Source organism: Bufo gargarizans, chromosome 3, assembly GCF_014858855.1.
Source record: "Bufo gargarizans isolate SCDJY-AF-19 chromosome 3, ASM1485885v1, whole genome shotgun sequence".
In the NCBI taxonomy this organism is placed as follows: domain Eukaryota; kingdom Metazoa; phylum Chordata; class Amphibia; order Anura; family Bufonidae; genus Bufo; species Bufo gargarizans.
Window position 1 is genome coordinate 221,813,894 of NC_058082.1, and position 23,035 is coordinate 221,836,928.

The following is a 23,035-nucleotide window of genomic DNA, read 5'->3' on the forward strand; positions in this document are numbered from 1 at the left end:
AGTATTTAACGGTTGTATTGGAATGTCAGAAATGTAGCGCAGGCCATAAATGTGCTATCTAGCACAAAAAGGGTGTTTTTTCAAACAAAAATATAACAGCAGTATTTAACGGTTGTATTGGACTGTCAGAAATGCAGTGCAGGCCGCAAATGTGCTATCTAGCACAAAAAGGGTGTTTTTTTTCAAACAAAAATAGAACAGCAGTATTTAACGATTGTATTGGACTGTCAGAAATGCAGCCCAGACCGCAAAGGTACTTTATGGAAAAAAATATAATTTTTTCATCCACAAACTAAAGATATGGATTTAACTGATCTTCTTTCACTCTCACAAATGCAGTGCAGGGTGCAAATGTACTTTTTTGCAAAAAATAAAATAATTTGTCCCCCCAGAATTTAACAGATGGATTTACTGAATTGATTACACTCACATATGCAGCACAGGGGTACTTTACAGATTTTTTTTTTTTAATATGTCACCCCCTGGGTCCCTGGACTCACAGACGGATTACCTATATTATTTTCCCTTCCCCTGGCACATATGCAGTCAATGTCCCCTTAATAAATGGGTATATGTTGCCCACTGAACTAAAAGAACAGGACTAAATTATTGTCCCCGGCACATATGCTGTGCTGGTGCACTGAACTTGCACAAAATGGCCACCGGCGCCTACCTAACTAACAGATGGATAAAACTTATTTTTCTGTGTCACTGGGCTCAGGGCAGGGTACAAAAATGTTGCACTGCACCCACAAAAATAAATCGCTGTAGATCGCAGAGTTAACAACAAGTTCTGATATCAGATAGATTCTTTCCTATTCTCTCCCTCACAGCAGCAGCATCATATCCTTACACTAATCAGAGCAGAGTGACGTGCGGCGCTATGTGACTCCAGCTTATATAGAGGCTGGGTCACATGCTGCACTGGCCAATCACAGCCATGCCATTAGTAGGCATGGCTCTGATGGCTTCTAAGGGCACACTAGTTAAACGCTTAACTTTACAGTTGAACCCTAATCTGAAGCGAACCTGAAAAGCTCTGAGGTCATTTTGCAGATGATTTTTTGTGAAATGCCATAGCTTTGGGCCATTATGTAGTTGACCAGTTTAGAAAACTCATTTTAAAATACCCTAATGTGGAACTTTGAGTAAATTCTGGACTTTCATCTATTTGATGGTGCAGAAAGCAGCCTAAAAAGCTTTTTTTGCTCTGGACAATAATTTTGATAGGACTGTGAAATGCATTATTTAAAGAAAGTTTTAACATTTGTGATCACCAAACATAGAACAGAGAACTCCATCCGCTACTTGAAGTCATCTGATGATTTCAATAAACTGAATGAATCTTTTCATTTAAAGCATTCTAGCAAATAGGCGCACGTGTTCTAAGCACTTGTAAAATAAGCACAAGCCTTATGTTTCCTCTACACGAAAAGATAATGCTAAGCACAGCTGAGTACACAATATCTAGCCTAATACTAAATATGCTGAATAAATCCTGAGGCGAAGCAGCAGCATGACTATAAAATGAAATGTAAATATGTGTAGCTTAGTATTAAAGCAAAACATGAAGAGCAAGCCATAAAGCCTCCAATAATTACACTTGGAATTGTAAATATAACTCTAAAAATGCATGAGGTCCCTCTGGAGATTAAGGAACAACATCTTTCTTGTGGAGGAGCTTTTATCACAAGAAGCAGAAGGAGAGATTCTATCATCCAGAGGAAAATACCACCTGTTAGCTTAACAGCATTATTTTTTATAAAGAAAACATACAGAGAATCAAGATTGTACCAAAACCATATTCTAGATCACTGAGAATAGACATGCAATAGCAGGTCCTGGAGTTCCCTATCAATGCTGTAACAGAGAGAGAAGTGGCTTCCAGATACGTCTCGAAATGCTTGTCACAGAATAGACAAGGGGGAATACTTAGCTATGAGATTGTTAGTGGATTGTACCAATATATTTTTAGGAAAATGTTATAGCATCTGGTATGTTTAAAACATGTAGGGTTCATTAATCTTCTTCATAAAATACAGGGTTCAGAGGTAGCAGTCGCTACCGGGCCCAGGAGCCTGAGGGGGCCCAAAGACCCCTGTGCTGCATAAGAAGACACGAGTATTATAGAAAGTGCATGCTGGTCAAGTTACACCTCTGGCTGGAAGGGGTTAGGTCAAGAGTTTGGCATGGGGTGGGCGCCGTTTCAATCTTTTCCTCAGGCAGCACGAAGGCTATCTGCTTCCCTGCCCCTGGCCACAAAGTGCCGAGAAAAGGGGGCCCAAGCTGAACTCTTGCACCAGGGCCCATGAGCCTTTAACTACACCACTGATAAAATACATCATTATAAAAAAAACACAAGCTCTAATGCGGTTTGGTCCAACTCAGGTCCTTACTCATAGCATTGTGGTGCTCTTGAAAAAGGCTGAATTTAATGAAACATAGCTAATAAATCGGAAGGATCTGGTCACATGACCCCTCATTAAAATCTCAGTTAATTACATAGGTAGATAGCACAGAATACAAGCACAAACTTGAACATATGATCACAAAATATGTTGAAACACAAAACATGTTAATAAAGTAAAATAAGATCACATTTGTGATTAAAGCCATTTTGGAAATGACTGTTAAGCAGAAAGGGGCATGGTATGGGTAGGGTGTGGTTGGGGCAATCAGCCCCTGCACATTTATCATTATTTACACCAGAAATAACCAGTTTCTGGAGTAAATAATGGTGCACAGACTGCCGGAGGATAAATTTACTTTATGACAAGGCCTGTGCACAGTCCATCAAGACCAGTGTAGCAAGGAATGTGACTGAGGTCGTTTACTGCAAACATAAATGACTTCACAAATAATGGGGACCTCTCTGCCTAACAATCATATCCCAAATGGACTTAATCAGAAATATGATTTTATGTAAAAATTTTAACATGTTTTGTGTTTCAACATAATTTGTGACCATGCTCAAGACCACACCGCTATCAGAAAAAGATAGATGGGCCACATGGTCTAACTGTTCTCTTGCTAATGCTTTCATATCTGTGAGAACCTGCTTCTTAGATTTTCCTTGTTTTATCATTTTTGACATAATTGTACTAACTTGTGGGATGCATCTCTTGTGACATAGGGTTTTTGTCATGCTATCTGTTATGATAATAACCTGTGTCTGGCTGTGGGGGGCATTTATTGAAACTGGTGTAAAGTAAAACTGTCTCAGTTACTAATAGCAACCAATCAAATTCCATCTTATATTTTCCAAAGGGACTCTGAAAAATTAAAGGAATCTTAGTGGTTGCTATGGTAAACTAAGTAATTTTTCCTTTACACCAATTTTGATAAATCTCTCCTTATATCTCTGGTTAGGGATGAGCGAACCCGAAATGAAAAGTCGGTTTGGGTACCCCGACCCAAATCCGGACTTTTTCACTGAAGTCCGGGTTTGGGTTCAGTGATGGTAACATGGTTATATCGGAAAATAATAGCATTCTAAATACAGAATACAAAGGAATATGGCCATTTATGGGGATGAGCCATATTGTTTTGCATTCTGTCTAAGAATGCTATTATTTTCTGATATAACCATGTTATGATGGAAAATAATAAAGTGAAGTTCGGGTCCCCATTGACTTCATTGGGGTTTGGGTTCGGGGTCAAGTTCGGGTCCCGAACCGGAACTTTGACCTGAAGTTCATGTTCATGTCATGGTTTTGTGTATGATTACCAGTCTTTCAATAAGAAGTTAAAAAAGTGTTGTACTGCATATTCGTGCATTCTGTAAAGAGGACCTTTTATTACAATAAAAAATCTAAACTAAGTATACATAAATTGTGAGTGGCGACAAGGGATTTCCCTGCACTTACTATTATCCCTGGGCGCCGATCCGTTCTCCCGGTATCGGCTCCGATATCTTTCAGCCAACGGGGAGGAGCTCTTGTTCTCCTGGGCGTCTCCTTTTCCCAGGCTGGAGTGCTGGCCAATCGCAGTGCTCAGCTCATAGCCTGAGGGTTTTTTTTTTCTCTCAGGCTATGAGCTGAGTGCTGGGAGAAGGAGATGCCCAGGAGAACAAGAGCAGGCTCCTCCCAGTTGAGCCGAAAATCTGAAGATACCGGAGCCTATACCGGGAGAACGGAGCGGCGCGCAGGGATAATAGTAAGTGCAGGGAGATCCCTGGGCGCCACTCTCCATGTCAGCATACTTAGTTTAGATTTTTTATTGTAATAAAAGGTCCTCTTTAAGTGGCACTAGGTGAGCTGGACTGTAGATAGACATCTTATCTTCATCCTTCTCTGCCAGGTTATTTGTTGGCAAGTTGTTATTAAATTGCGTTAGACTTTGTGGCTGGGTTCACTATATAATTAATATTGGGCTGTTGATTCACTGCACCTATGCGATAATACCTAGAGCTAATAATACCATGAATATTCAACACGTCTTTTTATCAGCATTTACCATTCCAAAATCACTGCTTTACAAGGTCATGAGATAATACATGCAAGATGCCATGCATAGTGCTCTTCACAGCACAAACAAATTAAATATGCTAATACCAAGCAGACAGTACCTTAAGATAAAGCACTGAGGTCTTCTCTCTTGGAAAACCGTGTGGTAAGCTCTCTCTGAACAAGCAAAAATGTGAGGAGGAAGCGAGGAACACAAGCGTCCAGAGATATTATGGTATAACTGAGTAACCTAAAATGGGAACAACCAAAAAAAAAAAAAAAGTGTTGTTTTGTAGTTATTCTTTTTTTAGTTATTATTGTTTTACATATTTTCAGACATTGATGGAAAAATCTATCATGTTTACATAATTACAAAGAATTATAAAATGCTCTATTAAAGTTAAAGTAGAGGATTGATTTATGCCCACTAAACTGCTCTCCTAAGTATGGATCATGAAACTGGGAGCTCTTCTAAGAGCACCTTCCCACTGTCCTGCCCACTGGCCATTCAGGATCTATTCCTTGTACTATGACTCTTTTGAAACTGAATCTTATTCTGATTAAAATAAATCAACAGGACATGAAAGTAATACCAAGTTTTGCCAAATAAGAAACAATAGTTCAGCCTGTCCTGGTCAGAGGTTCCCTTTGAGCACTGTACATTGCACCACTCTTCTCATTTGACAGTCAACTGCTAAAAATTTTTAAGGGAACGGAAAAGGCAACTGGCATGCAAATGAACATACATATATGACAAGGCCATGCACAAAAAGTGAGACGCTTCATAAAAGTAGAACACAAAATATCAAATAAAAATGAGTGCTTACCAGTGAGGAGTAGATTGGGAGATCGTTGTAAGGGTTAACTAGCAGCAAAATATTCCCAATGTAGGTCTGAAATAGAGTTTGATAAAAGCATTAATTCAGTGACCATCCACTTGAATTGAATTCACGTAAAACTTGTAAAATGACATGTGCTGACATCTGGTCTTTATCTGTTCCTGCGCTTCATCTTCATTACAACAGACATGTTCATGCAGCAGGTAGCACTGATGCTTTGGAAATACAATATAGCAGATGAAAGTCTGTGATCGAATACATATGGAATTCAGTTCTCTGGTCACTCCAAATTGAGATGTTTCTTAAAATGATAGATTGGTTCCCACATATTTTTACAAAATGTAATTAATGCATCCTACATATTACATTTGTGTCAGTTGAACCAATATCAAAACAAGTGCCTTTATTGATAATCTAATGTGTATGGGCTTGTCAAACATACTTAGGTGTCAGCTTTCCTTAGACAAATGGATTAAACAAGTTGCTCCTCTGAGTGCTAGAGATGTCCAGTGATCACTCATTGACTACGTACTGATCAACATACACGTTAAGCCAAGCCAAAGCTCCGTTTTATTTAGCTTGGCAGAACGTGCAATATATCACCCCTCAAGTACCAATTGTGTGCCATGACTCATATCCTGAGGATACACACTGGCTGCTGCTTCTCTTAGGTAAAACCATGTTAGCAAACGTTCTGGTGCCTGCATCCATGTCAGTTGGGAAGGTTCTACAGTTGCATCAGGTACAGGTCATGTCAGTTTGTGGTAATGGTCTCCGGAAATTTTAGGTAAATATGCTTAGATATACTGCATTGAGTTTTGAGTAAATTAATTACATTGGGTTTACTATAAGAAATACCCAACGTATTTTTTTCTATCCCTATTCATGTACAGACATCAGCTTAAGGTTGTAGAAATCTAAAGTCATATTTCTTGCCTCCTTGCCAACTGTTGTAAGACTCAAAGCCGAAGAAGAACAGCTCATATAGCTGCCAGAATTATATCTTTAGTAACAGTTGGAGAAAATCATGTCTCAGCTGGGAGGAATAAAACTTGCATTGTGCCATACTTTGTTATATTACTTCTTCACAATTGTCAGTTCACATCAATCATAAAGTAATGTCAGCCATACACTGCTTCCCTTCATACTGTACAGCTGTAAAAATAGAAAGCTGTCTGACAAATGGAAACCATTAAAACAAGGCTTGTATATTTTATGTAGATGAAAAGGTATGGAGATTAGAATGACAATGACAATGTCTATCTGTCATTGTGATCTTTTATGTTATATTGTTACACATTATTACTCTTAGCCACACAAGCAGTTTAGACTTTTCTGCTGCATTCAATTCATTTCCTAAACAAGGGTTTGAACAAGGTAAGAAATGTAGACATTAGCTTTATACTACTTTTGTGATTTGTCCCGCATGAATTGCTCAAAGCGGGAGCCACCATTTTATAGATCAGAAGACAGGGAAGAAGGCATCTGACACTAATAAAGGGTTATTTTTGTACCCTTTTTTATTAAAAATACAATCTGAGAACTACATTGTGCTTTTCAAGAGGCTGTTACCACCAGCTACCATGCGTTTACCCATAGTCATAATTGTCACTGCCATTTTGACCTTTCTAATGCTGTATTGGTGTTAAAGAGCTTCAAATGGGTTGGATCCAGTCATAGGAGACCTCCGAGTTTCATATGGGACTTTTCACGGTAATCAGGGCACTTTTGATTTGGACAAAAAAAATTCAGCCTGTTTCGAACCTGACTGCCAATACAATCACATTGGACCTGAAACAACTAATAGTCAATAAAAATATTATACATAATACATAGGAAATGAGAAGGAAGGGCTATCAGGTTTGGAAACCCCCTTAGGCAGTTTTAAGTGTTCAACAAGCAAGACATTGGCACATTTGCAGAAGTCAATTTAATGGCAAACAGTGCAATATGGCTTGGTAGCTAATTTTTCTTAAATAGGGTATGGCGGCTGCCACCTTTTACGAATGGTGGGACATCATGTGTTCAGGGTGCTGGATGCTGGGGGGGGGGGGGGAATCAAGCAAGCCACTCTGTATAGGCAGCACTATATAGATACAGAGATGAAACTAAATGTTTGCTGCAAGTGAAGGAACGTCTGGGGCATTATTCATATATCAGTGTTGTGGTTAGTGTTTGATCAGTAATTTCCATAAGTGACTGTGAGCCAAAACCAGAAATGGGGCCTATGTAGACAGAAGGTATAATGGAAAGATTTGCTGTCCAAGCTCATCTTACATCACTATGCCAGGCTGTACTGGGAGGGTTGCACTGCCGATCAGACAAGCCCCAGTTACTGGACCTGTCAGTGTGACTGGACACCAAACCAATCAAGTCTGTATGTCTGACTCCATGTCATATCCTTGAGCCAGATGACTACTCTTTTTACTTCCTGCTATTGTCTGCTACCAGTATGTTCACACCAGTAATCTGTTATCAGCTCACCAGATGTATCCTTGGTCCCTAGCAGCCAAGTCCATCCTGCCTTGCAGTGGGCTCTGGTGAATAACTAGAGGTAGCCTTGGTTTCATACTACCTAGAGTGGTTTTAGGAGTCTGGTAGCAGTTTTGGAGTTCACTGGTGGTGGTCTAGATGGTGACTGTAGTCTCCAACATATGCTCCTGTTCTGTGTTTTTGCCCCATGCCTACTTTTGGCTAATAATTACTGATGGCCAAAAACTGACGTGTGAATAAGGCCTTAGTATGGGAGTTCTGTATCTGGACCTATTATGGATGTTCTCCATATAGGAGAAACATTTAGTCTATTGCCATAAGCAACGTATTAGGGTTCTAAAACACGGATTGTCTACATATTAATGGGTGTCAATCTCTGATGCAGAATGTTGATAGGTGCTTGATAAATTCCAATTATTATTAGTGTCACAATCTTGGAACAAACATGGATAAATCATTTTTTTTGGATTGTAAACAGTTCTCTATGTTTACAGACTGTTAAACAAAATAAGTCTCTAAACACCACTGTCCCCCTTCCCCTAATGAACTGCAGACTGTCCAGGTATGTAAGGATGGTTGCCAGCCCTGCAAGGATTAAAGGACTTAATTTAAAAACATGACCATGTACAGATATGTATTCTGAATAAGCCTATAGATATCTGTTTTTATGTTATCAGCATCTGCCCCAGATCAGCAGATGATTAAACAAGTGTGTACTAATTGTTTTGTTATTTTAGAAGATTGGCTATAATCTGCGGCTTAATCTGACTCAACGCGGGAAACCTCAACCCCCGGACACGTAAAGGATTGACAGATTGATAGCTCTTTCTCGATTCTGTGGGCGATGGTGCATGGACGTTCTTAGTTGGTGGAGCGATTTGTCTGGTTAATTCTGATAATGAACGAGACTCCTCAATGATAAATAGTTACACGACCCCCAGCGGTGAGGATTGTGTTGACCAGACTCTTGCATAGTGAGACTGAACTTGTAGGTGAGGGCCTGCTGGTGAGCTGACCCTCTAAAAAATTATATGCAAGGGCCTGCAGGTGAGCTGACCCTGTAAAACATTATATGCGTGGGCCTGCAGGTGAGCTGACCCTGTAAAAAATTATATGCAATGGCCTTCAGGTGAGCTGACCCTGTAAAACATTGTAGGTGAGGGCATGCTGGTGAGCTGACCGTGTAAAAAGTTATATGCGAGGGCCTGCTGGTGAGCTGACGCTCTAAAAAATTATATGCGAGGGCCTGCTGGCGATATGACCCTGTAAAACATTGTAGGTAAGGGCCTGCTAGTGAGCTGCCCTCCAAAAAATTATATACGAGGGCCTGCAGCTGAGCTGACCCTATAAAACATTATATGCGAAGGGCATATATGCAAGGTCGTTATATGCGATAAATAAGCATGTTGATATAATGTAAGTGGAGAAGGAGGATGAGAAAAGTAAGATTCAACCAAATACCCTTGTTTGTGGTGGAAGGGGTGCATGGGAATACAGTGTATTCAGTACATTATAAACAACACATTTGAAGTGCCTTTATGTTCATCCGCTTTCCTCTGGTGGAGTGGAGAAGTCATGGTCAATTCAGGCCTTGTTAATTTTTATAAGAATCAAAGTGTCAGCATTTTCAGTTGACAGGCGGATACGCTTATCTGTTATAATGCCACCAGCAGCACTAAATACCCGCTCAGACAAAACGCTGGCGGCAAGGCAGGCCAGCACCTCCAAGGCTTAGAGCACCAGTTTGTGCCACGAGTCCAACTTGGACACCCAGTAGTTGTAAGGCACTGAGGGATTATTGCAGATGCTGACACGGTCTGCTATGTACTGCTTCAAATCCGGTGCTGGCGGGGTGTCATGAAACTGTCCCAGGCTTTGGAGAGTGTTGCCCTGCCTCTGTTGGAACTGCTGTGTGTTCCCCTTGTCTCTCCCCCTTGGTTGGCCAAGGAACTACGCACTCTGCCGGCGGCGTTGTCAGATGGAAATCTTTGGAGCAATTTTTCAACAAGGATCTTTTGGTATTGCACTGTTTTGCTTGTCCTCTCTACCAGAAGAATGAGAGATGAGAAGTTATCTCTGTAGCGGGGGTCAAGAAGGGTAAACAACCAGTAATCCTTGTTGTCTAAAAAGCGTATAATGCGCAGGTCGCGGGAAAAGCAGCATAACAGGAAGTCAGCCATGTGTGCCAGAGTACCAACAAGCAAGACTTCGCTGTCATCATCAGGAGGATCACTCTCAATCTCCTCATCCTCTTCCTCCTCTTCTGCCCAGCCACGCTGAACAGATGGAAATAAACTTCCATGGGTACTAGTAGCGGAGGCAACCATCTCCTGCTCCTCCTCCTCCTCTTCATCATCCAATTCGCTCTGAGAAGACAAACTGAGGGTGGTCATGCTATCACCCTGTCTAATGTCTTCCCCCATTTCCACCTCTTTCACATCCAAAGCGTCGGCCTTAATTGTGAGCAGCGAGCGTTTGAGTAGACACAGAAGTGGGATGGTTACTCTGATAATAGCTTTATCGCCGCTCCCCATCTGTGTTGATTCCTCAAAGTTTCTTAAAACCTCACAGAGGTCAGACATCCATGCCCACTCCTCGCTTGTGAATAGCGGAAGCTGACTGGAAAGGCGACAACCATGTTGCAGCTTGTATTCCACTACTGCCTTCTGCTGCTCACAAAGCCTGGCCAACATGTGGAACGTGGAGTTCCAGTGGGTGCTCACGTCGCACAACAGCCGGTGAGCTAGAAATTTCAAGCGCTGCTGCAGCGTTGACAGACCGTCTGAATCTGTCGATGACTTGCGGAAATGTGCACACATTTTTAACCGTACATGTTACACTGCAGATGTGGCGCTGGTAATGTCACTGTCCACAACAGACACCGTATATGGAAAAAGTCACTGTAGGTCACAGATAAAATTTTGAAGCGCACACGTTACACTGCAGATGTGGCATTGGTACAGTCACTGTCCGCAGCAGACACTGTCTACAGAAAAAGTACGCTCTATGTCACAGATAAATTTTTGAAGCACACACATTACACTGCAGATGTGGCGCTGGTAATGTCACTGTCCGCTGTCACCATCTATTGAAAAAGTACACTGTATGACACAGATACAATTTTGAAGAGCACTAGTTACACTGCAGATGTGACGCTGGTAATGTAATTGTCCGCAGCAGACACCGTGAACGGAAAAAGTGCACTGTATGTCCCACAGAAATTTTAGAAGCGCACACGTTACACTGCAGATGTGGCGCTAGTAATGTCACTGTCAGAAGCGGCCCAGTCTATTGACAAAGTACACTGTATGTCACAGATACATTTTTAACCGCACACGTTACACTGCAGTTGTGGCGCAGCTAATGTCACTGTCCGCAGCAGACACTGTGTATGGAAAAAGTACACTGTATGTCACAGATACATTTTAGAAGCGCACACATTACACTGCAGATGTGGCGCTAGTAATGTCACTGTCCGCAGCGGACACAGTCTACTTAAAAAGTACACTGTATGTCACAGATAAATTTTAGAAGCACACACGTTACACTGCAGATGTGGCGCTGGTAATGTCACTGTCAGAAGCGGACACCGTCTATTGAAAAAGTACACTGTATGTCACAGATACATTTTTTAAATGCACATGTTACACTGCAGATGTGGCCCTGGTAATGTCACTGTTCACAGCGGACACTGTCTATTGAAAAAGTACACTGTATGTCACAGATATTTTTGGGATGTGCACACTTTACACAGGAGATGTGGCGCAGCTAATGTCTCTGTCCGCAGCGGACACCGTCTATGGAAAAAGTACACTGTATGTCAGATATTTTTTGGATGCGCACACTTTACACTGGAGATGTGGCGCAGCTAATGTCTCTGTCCGCAGCGGACACCGTCTATGGAAAAAGTACACTGTATGTCAGATATTTTTTGGATGCGCACACTTTACACTGGAGATGTGGCGCAGCTAATGTCACTGTCCTCAGCGGACACCATCTACAGAAAAAGTACACTGTATGTCAGATATTTTTAGGATGCGCACACTTTACACTAGAGATGTGGCCATCTGCAGTGGCCTAACTATTGTACGCTATTTAGCACAGGATGCACTAAAAATAGATATTGGTGCCGCACACAATAGTCCTTAGAAAGACTTTTGGGTCTGTAAAGTTTTAGCTATTTGGCGCAGGTTGCGCTAAAAATGTAGATTGCTGCTGCCACACACAATAGCCCTTGAAAGGTCTTTTGGGTCTCTGAAAAGTTTTGGCGGTAATAATATTCTTAAATCACTCCCTACACTGTCTGTGCCTTCCTCAGCACAGCTCTCCCTGACTAAGAATGAGCCGAACATGCGTCATCAAGTGCTATATAGCAACCGATGACGCGTTCCGGCCAGCCTATCAGCCAACATGGCTACGGCATTACATTGAGGGCAGCAACCAAGAAACAAAGCAACCAAAAAACGTGAGGGGCGGAGACTCGAGCATTGCGCTCAGTGTTCGGCCGAGCATGCTCGATCATCACTATAGTGTATGTAAACTTTTGACATTGCATAAAGTAATAAAATGCCTTAAAACATTCTATTTCTCATTATTCTGGCATTTGGCAAATAATAATAATTATGGTAATCCTATTTAACCAAAAACAGGAAAAGTTTATTCAGATTTTATGTCAGATATTGATAAAAACATGCATATGTGTCTTTTTATATAGTGTATGTAAACTTCTGGTTTTAACTGTATCATTAGCACTTTTTTAGTTTAGTTTTATTGTAATTTACATGTAAATCTTACAATCCCAAAAATATAGCACCTGTCACAGTGGCATAACTAGAAATGACTGGGCTCCCCAGCAACTTCTTCGCAACCACTGACTCCCGTGCTACCCCCACTCTTGTGGCTAGTCAACATTGCTCTCTCAGATCATGCCCAGGAGCTACTTCTTCCGCTTCCTACACGTATATACAGTATGTCATGCCACAATATATAATGTAATTGAAAATACTGTGGAGGAAACTCTGACAATATAATCTTTTAGTCCTCCTCCTTGGTGGGCCCCACCTTCTGAGTAGGGATGAGCGAACTCGAACTGTATAGTTCGGGTTCGTACCGAATTTTGGGGTGTCCGTGACACGGACCCGAACCCGGACATTTTCGTAAAAGTCCGGGTTCGGGTTCGGTGTTCGTCGCTTTCTTTGGCGCTTTTGTGACGCTTTCTTGGCGCTTTTTGAAAGGCTGCAAAGCAGCCAATCAACAAGCGTCATACTACTTGCCCCAAGAGGCCGTCACAGCCATGCCTACTATTGGCATGGCTGTGATTGGCCAGAGCACCATGTGACCCAGCCTCTATTTAAGCTGGAGTCACATAGCGCCGCCCGTCACTCTGCTCTGATTAGCGTAGGGAGAGGTTGCGGCTGGGACAGTAGGGCGAGATTAGGCAGATTAACTCCTCCAAAGGACTTGATTAATCGATCGATCTGCAGCTGTGCATCATTGAGCTGCTGAAATTCAATTGCTCACTGTTTTTAGGCTGCCCAGACCGTTTGTCAGTCACTTTTTTCTGGGGTGATCGGCGGCCATTTTGTGTCTTGTGGTGCGCCAGCACAAGCTGCGACCAAGTGCATTTAACCCTCAATGGTGTGGTTGTTTTTTGGCTAAAGCCTACATCAGGGTGAAGCTGTCACACCAAGTGCATTTAACCAGCAATAGTCTGTTTATTTTTTGGCCATATACTACATCAGGGGCAAGCTGCGCCTGTCACCAAGTGCATTTAACCCTCAATGGTGTGGTTGTTTTTTGGCTAAAGCCTACATCAGGGTGAAGCTGTCACACCAAGTGCATTTAACCAGCAATAGTCTGTTAATTTTTTGGCCATATACTACATCAGGGGCAAGCTGCGCCCGTCACCAAGTGCATTTAACCCTCAGTAGTGTGGTTGGTCAAGCTGTCACACCAAGTGCATTTAACCAGCAATAGTCTGTTAATTTTTTGGCCATATACTACATCAGGGGCAAGCTGCGCTCGTCACCAAGTGCATTTAACCCTCAGTAGTGTGGTTGGTCAAGCTGTCACACCAAGTGCATTTAACCAGCAATAGTCTGTTCATTTTTTGGCCATATACTACATCAGGGGCAAGCTGCGCCTGTCACCAAGTGCATTTAACCCTCAATGGTGTGGTTGTTTTTTGGCTAAAGCCTACATCAGGGTTAAGCTGTCACACCAAGTGCATTTAACCAGCAATAGTCTGTTCATTTTTTGGCCATATACTACATCAGGGGCAAGCTGCGCCTGTCACCAAGTGCATTTAACCCTCAGTAGTGTGGTTGGTCAAGCTGTCACACCAAGTGCATTTAACCAGCAATAGTGTGGTTATTTTTTGGCCATATCCCAGTCTAATTCTGTTAGTAAATCTATACCGGTCACCCAGCGCCTAAATACTAGGCCTCAAATTTATATCCCGCTAAATCTGTCGTTACCGCTGTACTGTTCTGGCTGGGCAAGTTATTTAGTGTCCGTCAAAGCACATTTTTTGTTCAGGGTTGAAATACAATTCCCAATTTAGCAATTTCATAATTTAGTGGTTTCTGCTATATCAGAGCTATTTTAAATCTATCCCTAAAAGGGTATATAATATTCAAGGTGCACATAGGGTCATTCAGAATAACTTCACATACATGCTACTTTGCATTTCCAAGTCTAATTCTGTTAGTAAATCCATACCGGTCACCCAGCGCCTAAATACTAGGCCTCAAATTTATATCCCGCTAAATCTGTCGTTACCGCTGTACTGTTGTGGCTGGGCAAGTTATTTAGTGTCCGTCAAAGCACATTTTTTGTTCTGGGTTGAAATACAATTCCCAATTTAGCAATTTCATAATTTAGTGGTTTCTGCTATATCAGAGCTATTTGAAATCTATCCCTAAAAGGGAATATAATATTCAAGGTGCACATAGGGTCATTCAGAATAACTTCACACACATGCTACTGTGCATTTCCAAGTCTAATTCTGTTAGTAAATCCATACCGGTCACCCAGCGCCTAAATACTAGGCCTCAAATTTATATCCCGCTAAATCTGTCGTTACCGCTGTACTGTTGTGGCTGGGCAAGTTATTTCGTGTCCGTCAAAGCACATTTTTTGTTCAGGGTTGAAATACAATTCCCAATTTAGCAATTTCATAATTTAGTGGTTTCTGCTATATCAGAGCTATTTAAAATCTATCCCTAAAAGGGTATATAATATTCAAGGTGCACATAGGGTCATTCAGAATAACTTCACACACACGCTACTGTGCATTTCCAAGTCTAATTCTGTTAGTAAATCTATACCGGTCACCCAGCGCCTAAATACTAGGCCTCAAATTTATATCCCGCTAAATCTGTCGTTACCGCTGTACTGTTCTGGCTGGGCAAGTTATTTAGTGTCCGTCAAAGCACATTTTTTGTTCAGGGTTGAAATACAATTCCCAATTTAGCAATTTCATAATTTAGTGGTTTCTGCTATATCAGAGCTATTTGAAATCTATCCCTAAAAGGGTATATAATATTCAAGGTGCACATAGGGTCATTCAGAATAACTTCACACACACGCTACTGTGCATTTCCAAGTCTAATTCTGTCACTAAATCCATACCGCTCACCCAGCGCCTAAATACTAGGCCTCAAATTTATATCCCGCTAAATCTGTCGTTACCGCTGTACTGTTGTGGCTGGGCAAGTTATTTAGTGTCCGTCAAAGCACATTTTTTGTTCAGGGTTAAAATACAATTCCCAATTTAGCAATTTCATAATTTAGTGGTTTCTGCTATATCAGAGCTATTTGAAATCTATCCCTAAAAGGGTATATAATATTCAAGGTGCACATAGGGTCATTCAGAATAACTTCACATACACGCTACTGTGCATTTCCAAGTCTAATTCTGTTAGTAAATCCATACCGGTCACCCAGCGCCTAAATACTAGGCCTCAAATTTATATCCCGCTAAATCTGTCGTTACCGCTGTACTGTTGTGGCTGGGCAAGTTATTTAGTGTCCGTCAAAGCACATTTTTTGTTCAGGGTTAAAATACAATTCCCAATTTAGCAATTTCATAATTTAGTGGTTTCTGCTATATCAGAGCTATTTGAAATCTATCCCTAAAAGGGTATATAATATTCAAGGTGCACATAGGGTCATTCAGAATAACTTCACATACACGCTACTGTGCATTTCCAAGTCTAATTCTGTTAGTAAATCCATACCGGTCACCCAGCGCCTAAATACTAGGCCTCAAATTTATATCCTGCTAAATCTCTCGTTACCGCTGTCCTGTTGTGGCTGGGAAAGTTATTTAGTGTCCGTCAAAGCACATTTTTTGTTCTGGGTTGAAATACAATTCCCAATTTAGCAATTTCATAATTTAGTGGTTTCTGCTATATCAGAGCTATTTGAAATCTATCCCTAAAAGGGTATATAATATTCAAGGTGCACATAGGGTCATTCAGAATAACTTCACATACACGCTACTGTGCATTTCCAAGTCTAATTCTGTTAGTAAATCTATACCGGTCACCCAGCGCCTAAATACTAGGCCTCAAATTTATATCCCGCTAAATCTGTCGTTACCGCTGTACTGTTGTGGCTGGGCAAGTTATTTAGTGTCCGTCAAAGCACATTTTTTGTTCTGGGTTGAAATACAATTCCCAATTTAGCAATTTCATAATTTAGTGGTTTCTGCTATATCAGAGCTATTTGAAATCTATCCCTAAAAGGGTATATAATATTCAAGGTGCACATAGGGTCATTCAGAATAACTTCACACACACGCTACTGTGCATTTCCAAGTCTAATTCTGTTAGTAAATCCATACCGGTCACCCAGCACCTAAATACTAGGCCTCAAATTTATATCCCGCTAAATCTGTCGTTAGCGCTGTACTGTTGTGGCTGGGCAAGTTATTTCGTGTCCGTCAAAGCACATTTTTTGTTCAGAGTTGAAATACAATTCCCAATTTAGCAATTTCATAATTTAATGGTTTCTGCTATATCAGAGCTATTTGAAATCTATCCCTAAAAGGGTATATAATATTCAAGGTGCACATAGGGTCATTCAGAATAACTTCACACACACGCTACTGTGCATTTCCAAGTCTAATTCTGTCACTAAAGCTATACCGGTCACCCAGCGCCTAAATACTAGGCCTCAAATTTATATTCAGCTGAATTTGAATACAATACATTGGGCCAAATAATATTTTTGTTGTTGTGTTGAACGATAACAATGAGGAAAACATCTAGTAAGGGACGCGGACGTGGACATGGTCGTGGTGGTGTTAGTGGACCCTCTGGTGCTGGAAGAGGACGTGGCCGTTCTGCCACATCCACACGTCCTAGTGTACCAACTACCTCAGGTCCCAGTAGCCGCCAGAATTTACAGCGATATATGGTGGGGCCCAATGCCGTTCTAAGGATGGTAAGGCTTGAGCAGGTACAGGCATTAGTCAATTGGGTGGCCGACAGTGGATCCAGCACGTTCACATTATCTCCCACCCAGTCTTCTGCAGAAAGCGCACAGATGGCGCCTGAAAACCAACCCCATCAGTCTGTCACATCACCCCCATGCATATCAGGGAAACTGTCTGAGCCTCAAGTTATGCAGCAGTCTCTTATGCTGTTTGAAGACTCTGCTGGCAGGGTTTCCCAAGGGCATCCACCTAGCCCTTCCCCAGCGGTGGAAGACATAGACTGCACTGACGCACAACCACTTATGTTTCCTGATGATGAGGACATGGGAATACCACCTCAGCATGTCTCTGATGATGACGAAACACAGGTGCCAACTGCTGCGTCTTTCTGCAGTGTGCAGACTGAACAGGAGGTCAGGGATCAAGACTGGGTGGAAGACGATGCAGGGGACGATGAGGTCCTAGACCCCACATGGAATGAAGGTCGTGCCACTGACTTTCACAGTTCGGAGGAAGAGGCAGTGGTGAGACCGAGCCAACAGCGTAGCAAAAGAGGGAGCAGTGGGCAAAAGCAGAACACCCGCCGCCAAGAGACTCCGCCTGCTACTGACCGCCGCCATCTGGGACCGAGCACCCCAAAGGCAGCTTCAAGGAGTTCCCTAGCATGGCACTTCTTCAAACAATGTGCTGACGACAAGACCCGAGTGGTTTGCACGCTGTGCCATCAGAGCCTGAAGCGAGGCATTAACGTTCTGAACCTGAGCACAACCTGCATGACCAGGCACCTGCATGCAAAGCATGAACTGCAGTGGAGTAAACACCTTAAAACCAAGGAAGTCACTCAGGCTCCCCCTGCTACCTCTTCTGCTGCTGCCGCCTCGGCCTCTTCTGCTGCTGCCGCCTCGGCCTCTTCCTCCGCCTCTGGAGGAACGTTGGCACCTGCCGCCCAGCAAACAGGGGATGTACCACCAACACCACCACCACCTCCGTCACCAAGCGTCTCAACCATGTCACACGGCAGCGTTCAGCTCTCCATCTCACAAACATTTGAGAGAAAGCGTAAATTCCCACCTAGCCACCCTCGATCCCTGGCCCTGAATGCCAGCATTTCTAAACTACTGGCCTATGAAATGCTGTCATTTAGGCTGGTGGACACAGACAGCTTCAAACAGCTCATGTCGCTTGCTGTCCCACAGTATGTTGTTCCCAGCCGCCACTACTTCTCCAAGAGAGCCGTGCCTTCCCTGCATAACCAAGTATCCGATAAAATCAAGTGTGCACTGCGCAACGCCATCTGTAGCAAGGTCCACCTAACCACAAATACGTGGACCAGTAAGCACGGCCAGGGACGCTATATCTCCCTAACTGCACACTGGGTAAATGTAGTGGCAGCTGGGCCCCAGGCGGAGAGCTGTTTGGCGCACGTCCTTCCGCCGCCAAGGATCGCAGGGCAACATTCTTTGCCTCCTGTTGCCACCTCCTCCTTCTCGGCTTCCTCCTCCTCTTCTTCCACCTGCTCATCCAGTCAGCCACACACCTTCACCACCAACTTCAGCACAGCCCGGGGTAAACGTCAGCAGGCCATTCTGAAACTCATATGTTTGGGGGACAGGCCCCACACCGCACAGGAGTTGTGGCGGGGTATAGAACAACAGACCGACGAGTGGTTGCTGCCGGTGAGCCTCAAGCCCGGCCTGGTGGTGTGTGATAATGGGCGAAATCTCGTTGCAGCTCTGGGACTAGCTAGTTTGACGCACATCCCTTTCTTGGCGCATGTGCTGAATTTGGTGGTGCAGAAGTTCATTCACAACTACCCCGACATGTCAGAGCTGCTGCATAAAGTGCGGGCCGTCTGTTGGCGCTTCCGGCGTTCACATCCTGCTGCTGCTCGCCTGTCTGCGCTACAGCGTAACTTCGGCCTTCCCGCTCACCGCCTCATATGCGACGTGCCCACCAGGTGGAACTCCACCTTGCACATGCTGGACAGACTGTGCGAGCAGCAGCAGGCCATAGTGGAGTTTCAGCTGCAGCACGCACGGGTCAGTCGCACTACAGAACAGCACCACTTCACCACCAATGACTGGGCCTCCATGCGAGACCTGTGTGCCCTGTTGCGCTGTTTCGAGTACTCCACCAACATGGCCAGTGGCGATGATGCCGTTATCAGCGTTACAATACCACTTCTATGTCTCCTTGAGAAAACACTTAGGGCGATGATGGAAGAGGAGGTGGCCCAGGAGGAGGAGGAGGAGGAAGAGGGGTCATTTTTAGCACTTTCAGGCCAGTCTCTTCGAAGTGACTCAGAGGGAGGTTTTTGGCAACAGCAGAGGCCAGGTACAAATGTGGCCAGCCAGGGCCCACTACTGGAGGACGAGGAGGATGAGGAGGAGGTGGAGGAGGATGAGGATGAAGCATGGTCACAGCGGGGTGGCACCCAACGCAGCTCGGGTCCATCACTGGTGCGTGGCTGGGGGGAAAGGCAGGACGATGACGATACGCCTCCCACAGAGAACAGCTTGTCCTTACCCCTGGGCAGCCTGGCACACATGAGCGACTACATGCTGCAGTGCCTGCGCAACGACAGCAGAGTTGCCCACATTTTAACCTGTGCGGACTACTGGGTTGCCACCCTGCTGGATCCACGCTACAAAGACAATGTGCCCACCTTACTTCCTGCACTGGAGCGTGATAGGAAGATGCGCGAGTACAAGCGCACGTTGGTAGACGCGCTACTGAGAGCATTCCCAAATGTCACAGGGGAACAAGTGGAAGGCCAAGGCAGAGGAGGAGAAAGAGGTCGCCAAGGCAGCTGTGTCACGGCCAGCTCCTCTGAGGGCAGGGTTAGCATGGCAGAGATGTGGAAAACTTTTGTCAACACGCCACAGCTAACTGCACCACCACCTGATACGCAACGTGTTAGCAGGAGGCAACATTTCACTAACATGGTGGAACAGTACTTGTGCACACCCCTCCACGTACTGACTGATGGTTCGGCCCCATTCAACTTCTGGGTCTCTAAATTGTCCACGTGGCCAGAGCTAGCCTTTTATGCCTTGGAGTTGCGGGCCTGCCCGGCGGCCAGCGTTTTGTCTGAACGTGTATTCAGCACGGCAGGGGGCGTCATTACAGACAAACGCAGCCGCCTGTCTACAGCCAATGTGGACAAGCTGACGTTCATAAAAATGAACCAGGCATGGATCCCACAGGACCTGTCCGTCCCTTGTCCAGATTAGACATTAACTATCTCCCCTTAACCATATATTATTGGACTCCAGGGCACTTCCTCATTCAATCCTATTTTTATTTTCATTTTACCATTATATTGCGAGGCTACCCAAAGTTGAATGAACCTCTCCTCTGTCTGGGTGCCGGGGCCTAAATATATGCCAATGGACTGTTCTAATGTTGGGTGACGTGAAGCCTGATTCTCTGCTATGACATGCAGACTAATTCTCTGCTGACATGAAGCCAGATCCTCTGTTACGAGACCTCTCTCCTCTGCCTGGGTGCTGGGCCTAAATATCTGACAATGGACTGTTGCAGTGGTGGCTGACGTGAAGCCTGATTTTCTGCTATGACATGCAGACTGATTCTCTGCTGACATGAAGCCAGATCCTCTGTTACGGGACCTCTCTCCTCTGCCTGGGTGCTGGGCCTAAATATCTGACAATGGACTGTTGCATTGGTGGCTGACGTGAAGCCTGATTCTCTGCTATGACATGCAGACTAATTCTCTGCTGACATGAAGCCAGATTGTCTGTTACGGGACCTCTCTCCTCTGCCTGGGTGCTGGGCCTAAATTTATGAAAATGGACTCTTACAGTGGTGGGTGACGTGATCTCTGCTATGATATGAAGACTGATTCTCTGCTGACATGAAGCCAGATTGTCTGTTACGGGACCTCTCTCCTCTGCCTGGGTGCTGGGCCTAAATTTATGAAAATGGACTCTTACAGTGGTGGGTGACGTGAAGCCTGATTTTCTGCTATGACATGCAGACTGATTCTCTGCTGACATGAAGCCAGATCCTCTGTTACGGGACCTCTCTCCTCTGCCTGGGTGCTGGGCCTAAATATCTGACAATGGACTGTTGCAGTGGTGGCTGACGTGAAGCCTGATTTTCTGCTATGACATGCAGACTGATTCTCTGCTGACATGAAGCCAGATCCTCTGTTACGGGACCTCTCTCCTCTGCCTGGGTGCTGGGCCTAAATATCTGACAATGGACTGTTGCAGTGGTGGCTGACGTGAAGCCTGATTTTCTGCTATGACATGCAGACTGATTCTCTGCTGACATGAAGCCAGATCCTCTGTTACGGGACCTCTCTCCTCTGCCTGGGTGCTGGGCCTAAATATCTGACAATGGACTGTTGCAGTGGTGGCTGACGTGAAGCCTGATTTTCTGCTATGACATGCAGACTGATTCTCTGCTGACATGAAGCCAGATCCTCTGTTACGGGACCTCTCTCCTCTGCCTGGGTGCTGGGCCTAAATATCTGACAATGGACTGTTGCAGTGGTGGCTGACGTGAAGCCTGATTTTCTGCTATGACATGCAGACTGATTCTCTGCTGACATGAAGCCAGATCCTCTGTTACGGGACCTCTCTCCTCTGCCTGGGTGCTGGGCCTAAATATCTGACAATGGACTGTTGCAGTGGTGGCTGACGTGAAGCCTGATTTTCTGCTATGACATGCAGACTGATTCTCTGCTGACATGAAGCCAGATCCTCTGTTACGGGACCTCTCTCCTCTGCCTGGGTGCTGGGCCTAAATATCTGACAATGGACTGTTGCAGTGGTGGCTGACGTGAAGCTTGATTCTCTGCTATGACATGAAGACTGATTCTCTGCTGACATGAAGCCAGATTGTCTGTTACGGGACCTCTCTCCTCTGCCTGGGTGCTGGGCCTAAATTTATGACAATGGACTGTTGCAGTGGTGGCTGACGTGAAGCCTGATTTTCTGCTATGACATGCAGACTGATTCTCTGCTGACATGAAGCCAGATCCTCTGTTACGGGACCTCTCTCCTCTGCCTGGGTGCTGGGCCTAAATATCTGACAATGGACTGTTGCAGTGGTGGCTGACGTGAAGCCTGATTTTCTGCTATGACATGCAGACTAATTCTCTGCTGACATGAAGCCAGATCCTCTGTTACGGGACCTCTCTCCTCTGCCTGGGTGCTGGGCCTAAATATCTGACAATGGACTGTTGCAGTGGTGGCTGACGTGAAGCCTGATTTTCTGCTATGACATGCAGACTGATTCTCTGCTGACATGAAGCCAGATCCTCTGTTACGGGACCTCTCTCCTCTGCCTGGGTGCTGGGCCTAAATATCTGACAATGGACTGTTGCAGTGGTGGCTGACGTGAAGCCTGATTTTCTGCTATGACATGCAGACTGATTCTCTGCTGACATGAAGCCAGATCCTCTGTTACGGGACCTCTCTCCTCTGCCTGGGTGCTGGGCCTAAATATCTGACAATGGACTGTTGCAGTGGTGGCTGACGTGAAGCTTGATTCTCTGCTATGACATGAAGACTGATTCTCTGCTGACATGAAGCCAGATTGTCTGTTACGGGACCTCTCTCCTCTGCCTGGGTGCTGGGCCTAAATTTATGACAATGGACTGTTGCAGTGGTGGCTGACGTGAAGCCTGATTTTCTGCTATGACATGCAGACTGATTCTCTGCTGACATGAAGCCAGATCCTCTGTTACGGGACCTCTCTCCTCTGCCTGGGTGCTGGGCCTAAATATCTGACAATGGACTGTTGCAGTGGTGGCTGACGTGAAGCCTGATTTTCTGCTATGACATGCA

At 44.3% G+C, this 23,035-nt stretch overlaps 1 protein-coding gene across 1 annotated transcript in view; it reads right to left on the reverse strand.

The window, feature by feature from the left end:
- MYO16 (myosin XVI) overlaps positions 1–23,035 on the reverse strand; it is a 482,244-nt gene that overhangs the window by 384,465 nt on the left and 74,744 nt on the right. The window contains exons 11-12 of the mRNA XM_044285559.1: positions 5,273–5,338; positions 4,568–4,695 (exon numbers count right to left, since the gene is read on the reverse strand). Of these exons, the coding sequence (XP_044141494.1) occupies positions 4,568–4,695; positions 5,273–5,338 (194 nt within the window). The remainder of the gene's footprint in view (positions 1–4,567; positions 4,696–5,272; positions 5,339–23,035) is intronic.